This window comes from Numenius arquata, chromosome 11 (genome assembly GCF_964106895.1).
Source record: "Numenius arquata chromosome 11, bNumArq3.hap1.1, whole genome shotgun sequence".
NCBI lineage: Eukaryota > Metazoa > Chordata > Aves > Charadriiformes > Scolopacidae > Numenius > Numenius arquata.
In genome coordinates, this window is record NC_133586.1 from 22,116,049 (window position 1) to 22,121,636 (window position 5,588).

Here is a 5,588-nt window from a genome sequence, read left to right on the forward strand (position 1 = left end):
CCATTTCAGAGCAACTGCTTGGTTTTTCTTGGTTTGCTTTTATGGAGCAAGACGAGCGTCTCCGTTTACCTCTTTTTTAATTTTTTCACGCTCCCTCCAAACTATTCCTGTTGACGGAGCTGGAGAGAAGAGCGTTGCCCCGAACCCCAACTCACAAATGCATTAAATTCTTATAAATGTCCTTCTCCAGAGTTTTCGAGCCACTGTCAAGTTTTTTCTTCCCGGAAAGAAACTCTCCAGCGAGTTTTTAATGACACAAATTCCCCAGCGCTCTCTGGAGCGGTTCTAAGGTAGAGTTGTGTTATGACACAGGGCCCCAAGGCTGCTCCAGACCCTGGCTCTTCCTTTTGTGTGTTTAAAGAGAAACTGAAGACAAGTTTCAGTTTAATAATGTTCCAGTTCACCATTTTCCCATGTGCCGGTGTAAGAACTGTTGCTGAAGTAGGTTTCTTTGCAAGTTTTAAAGCAGGAGTAGAAATGTGTAGAGTCCCTTTGGATGCAAAAAATTTGAATTTTAGTGCTGGAAGCACCCTTTAGTGTTTCATTTTTAACTTCCACCAGTCATAAGAGGCTACACAAGATTAATTTGATATTAAAAATAAATACTGCAGCTTGCCAAAGGAGGTAAAAAGCTGAGTATCGTGTAAAATGCCTTTGAAATTATGGCTGAAAAGTAAAGGGGGGGAGGAGGGGACAGGACAAAACACAGCCCCCTTCTCCGACTGCCGAAGCAGGAGTCGCGTTCCCAGACAGCTAATCCAAGCGGAGGAGCTAAAGCAAATCTATTTGTCATCATCTTACCCTTTCAATGCCCAGATATTTTTGCCTGGAGGGATTGATTACACGTGTTACACAATGCATTAGAGACTGCAGCCATTCCAACACTCAGAAATGTGCTATTTCGGGGTAAGACTAAGCAGATAAATCACTTTATCCACAGGAGAGGCTTGGCTGGTTGGGGGGGTTTTAAACAACAGGGTTTTGGGGAGACTGCAGATCCCCTCCAACCTCTGAAGGAAATTCCTGCGAAAGGAGGGATGAGTGTGGTGGATGATATAAACTCCAGCTCACCTGGCAGCGCTTGGGGAGCGGAAGGGAATGCCGCGGCGTGTTGGGAGGATGTTCTCGGCGGCCATCGCTTTTCCGTGCTGTTAGAGACAACCCGGTACTAGCGCAGGTCTTCTGGCATAAAGCTTTGGGGTTATATTGATATTTGTCGGTTACTATGACTTCTTTTTTTTTTGTTTTTTTCCCCCCTCCCCCTTCAATTGCATCATACCCTTAAAAAAATGGTGGTAAGTGAGAGATCTGCATGCTTTGGAGTTTGTTTAATCTCCGCTTCAGTCTATACAACGCACAAGTCATAATGTTAACACTTTTTTTCTTAAAACTTCTTCATTCACGTTCACGACTAATTTGGATTTCAGTTTGCTGTTTTTAAATCTTTAAGTTTGTACTTATTTTTTCTGTCGTTCTGTTGCCCCCTGATTTCGCTGAGGTTTCGGTCTGTGTCTGTACTTGTACTGGGGCTGCTTTTCCAGCCGTTAATGACTGACCAGGGTAGTGACGCCCAGAGACGTTTTCCTCTGTCTTTATTTTATCTCCGTTTAGGTTATCAATGGGAAAGGGACGAGCGGTGGTGATCCACTGTATAATCTTAAATATTCCAATAGGCATTTTTGTTGGATCTGTTAGGAAAACATTCCACGGTAGCCTTTATAAATGTGAAGCTCTTATTTTATTATATTTTTTTTTAAACACACAAAACTACTTACCCGAATTAGGCATCTAAATATTTTAACCAAGAAAGAAAAATGGAGATTTTATAGCAAGAGCTTGTATCCTAAGGGTGCAGTTTGCTATTTCTGAAGTCCAGCCAAACAAACTCTCAAAGATGTCGATGGTGCTCATCAGAAAGCCGGGATGGCCCGGTCTCAGCACGGCCGGGGCGGGGGGCTCGGGGCTGGTCCCTCCCAGGCACAGCAGGCGCAGCGCAGCCTGCTCCAACCATCTTTTGTTGAACCAAAAGATGTTTGCGGAGGGGAGTTCTAGACCTCCTGTGCTTTGTGTTTCAGCACCTGATGTGTCTCTGTATATCTCCACTGTATATACAACAGCACATTGATGTCTGGTTGTCCTTTACTAGTCCTAGTTCTCTCTGTACCTTGTCCAATAGTGTACTGTTGCTGGGAATGGACTTCTGTGGACACTGGTGTGTCGCTAGTGTGTTATTTTTGGCTGTAAAGCTCTTGGTTTGTGGTTAGTTCTTTATTTTTTTGAACTATTATTTTTTCTGTTGTTCCGGTCACTGTCTGTGCTAGCGGTGGCTTTGCCTCTCCGTTTGCCTGGAAGGTCCAGGTGGAGTAATGTCCCCGTTGCCCGACATTACTCCCGGCGTGTGCTCATGCGGATGCCTACACCGTTAAGACTGTAATTTCCATAACTGCTTCATGTGCACTGAGCACCCTTGTGGAATCCTGCTGAGAGTTTCCTAAAGACTTCTGTGAAAAAACCCCCTCGAGCAGGAGGTGGGAACGGCAACTGTTGAGTGCCAGAAATGGCAGGTCCTGAATTGGTCGTGTCGTCCCCCCCCCGCCTCCCAAAATACTTCTACAGGAGCGTTCACTTTCTGATTGGTTTTTGTACTGCTGTTTAAATGCTCTTCTGTAGTGCAGTTTGGGAGCAAAATAAGGTGTTTATAATTCAAAAAAAAATGTTCAATTGGTCATGAAAGAGCTAATGCAAAACATTAGTCATTGGCAAATCTTTTTCCAATTCTTCAGAGAATCTTTTTGCCCTGAGACACAAGCAGAACAACGCTGTCAGTCTCCTGGAGCTGAAGCCTGTGGTGCCTGGAGGTGTCACAACATCCCTCATTTCCCCTGGGGCTCTCTGGGACGGACGCACAGCGCCTGCTGCTGTCCAGGGACCATGGCTGGGTACTCGAATCAAGTGTTGCACCTTCAGCCTCCTCTTAACCTGGTCCCTTCTGATCGAACAGGGAGAAAAATGGAATATGTAGAGGTTGTATCATCCAGGGGGGGTAAAATGAGTATATGGTGTATATACCCTGTGTATATACCAGTAATTCCCCATCAGCAGTTGAAGAATGGCTTAAAATTATATATATATTTAAAGAAAAAAAAAAATCAATGCAAGAAAACAACCAGCAGGATTTTACAACCGAGACGTTGGTTTGTCTTCTCATCTATTTTTTATGAGATTGAACCACTGGAACTTGGGGACAAGATGAGTCTGACCATATTGCAACAATCTGTCCACTACAGTTGCAGTTCTTCATGACCAGCATTCCAAGTGTTAACTAAAACCATTGAAGCAACATACCTGCCATTAAAACCCGAATCCCGACCAGTAACTTCCATGAACCTTTGCACTTCCCAGTGGAATGGCCTTTAGTGCTGTAGATATTGGGGGTCGCGGCTCAGCCGGGGCAGGAGGCGCGAAGCAAAGACTGACTCTCTTTTTTTTTTTTTTTTTCTCTTTCCTTCCCTTCCCTTTCCCGGGATCGCCTCGGAATTCTGTGTGCAGATGATGAACCAGCTGGGCCAATGTAAGTGCCTTTTAAGAAAAAAAAAAAATAGAATTTGGGATGATCTGGGGGATTATTGGAGTTTTTACGGCGTGGGATGGATGTTACGTGTGACATCGGGAACGGGAAGGAACCCTTTGGGGTGCTGTTAGCGTTGGAGCGAGGGAGAGTGATGTCTGCGGGGTCCTGGCCAGAGAAGGACAGATGTAGGAGGGGGCAAGAAGGTGTCGAGATCCAAAGTGGGGTTGATTTTTGTGCTTGGGATTGATTTTGGTGTGGTTTTGTTTTTTTTTTTTTTTATTCTTTCTCCAGGAAAACCAATTCTACAAACAATCATAAAGATAAAAACTTACGCCAGAGAAACACAAATTAAAAATGCTTATCATGTAAGTATGACTCGGAAAGGGTCAGCCTGAACCCTCCTTTTTTCCTGTAGTGGTTGGGGTGCAGAAAATAAGCTTTTCCATGAATTGGGAAGTTCCCGGCTGCTGGGAGGATGGCACGAGCCGTTCCTGCCAGGCTTCGGGCAGCACCCAGGGTTAACAACAGATTTCTTTCATAAATTAAGCAGGTAGTTTAAAGATCTGTTGAGTTCTACCTAATCACTGCTGTGGCTAATTAAGAAACACACCCAGCCCTTCCTCGTCGAGTTGTAATTAAAGCTGGCCTTTGGTGGGGAGCCTGTACCTTCAGTTAAGAGGGAGGAGCGCTTTGAGTGCAGGCTGTCGGGGCGCGGGCGCTGCCGGGCATTGACTAGCACCTTTTCTCGTTTCTTTTTTAGAGCTTTAAGTTTCTGAGAGACTGATGGCAATATGACCTGCTAAATTTAAGGGTTGGAACTCTTGGTTCTAGAACTCCAGTTCTGTCTGATTTATTATTTTATTATTATTTTTATTTTTTTCCTTTTCAAGTGAGCAACAATATGACTGTCTAACGCATGCCTTATTTAGCCTCTCCTGTAAGGATGACCTAGCCAGATACATTTCAATAATGCTTCAGTGTAGAAGGTGTAAACTATTTTGGGCTTGATGTGCTGTGAATGTTGCTTTTTATTATTTTTTTTTTTTCCTGGCTCTATTTAAACATTAGTAGTGAGGTCGGGTTCACGCATGCGCCATTTTTTACTTCCTGTAGCTATTTAAAAAAAAAAAAAAAAAAATTGGCAAAGCTCTAAAGCGCACCGCTGCCATCTAGTGAGACTTTTTGTAAAGTACAGCAAAACTTAAAAATATATATACAGTTATATATTTATATTTTGGGGGAGGGGGAAAACCAAACTACAGTAATTGTGTTTCATTTTTAAGCTGCTGATATTCATTCCTTTACTGTATGTCTGAAAGATGAGAGAATTATACTGTGCTGGTACTTAAGAGGAGTAATATAAATTGAAATTATCTTAAGGGCTTAACCTATAGAGAGAGAGATTGGGGTGTCCTATAATCAGACTTCAAAAGCTGGAATGGTTCGAGGTGGTGGTGGTGGAATGCAGTCGAAAACAAAAACAAACCTTCAGTTTATAAATATATATATATGATTGCTTTTTAAGTGATTTTTTTTTTTTTTTTTTGTTAACTCATGTAAATTCTCCGATCCTTTTGCACTGATGTGTTCAACATATTCTTGTACATTCAATTCAGGCAAACTTTTATAAGTTTCTTTTTTTTTTTGTTTTGTTTGGTTTTGTTTAAATGATGAAATGTTACAGCATGGTGATATTCTATGCAACTAGTTATACTCTTTAGTTTGACACTGTAATTTCTCATGATTTAAAGATTGTAGAAATAGACCTAACAGGGTTCTCATGATGTGCGTAACTGTAGATGCATGAACTTGTGTTCTGTGTATTTGTTGAAGTGCAATGATGTATAAAAAGTGGATTCACCTGTTTTTAAAAATAAAACACTGACAAAAAAAAAAACCAAACCCAATGTGTGAGACTATTTAAATATTATTGAAATCAAATATATTTAATCACTTGTGGATCCCAAGTGCTGGGTGGCCTGGAGCGTGAATCCCAGTGGCAATAAGCTGGTATTTC

At 42.2% G+C, this 5,588-nt stretch overlaps 1 protein-coding gene across 3 annotated transcripts in view; it reads left to right on the forward strand.

The window, feature by feature from the left end:
* The window catches only part of NPTN (neuroplastin), a 59,673-nt gene extending 54,216 nt beyond the window's left edge, over positions 1-5,457 (forward strand). The window contains exons 6-8 of one of the 3 annotated variants that reach the window (XM_074155563.1): positions 3,550-3,571; positions 3,863-3,936; positions 4,332-5,457. In XM_074155563.1, coding sequence (XP_074011664.1) covers positions 3,550-3,571; positions 3,863-3,923 — 83 coding nt within the window. In that variant the 3' untranslated portion in view covers positions 3,924-3,936; positions 4,332-5,457. Of the gene's footprint in view, positions 1-3,549; positions 3,572-3,862 lie in introns of all 3 variants that reach the window. The other 2 variants (XR_012463478.1, XM_074155564.1) reach the window with 2 other exon arrangements.
* Positions 5,458-5,588: the final 131 nt, after the last annotated feature.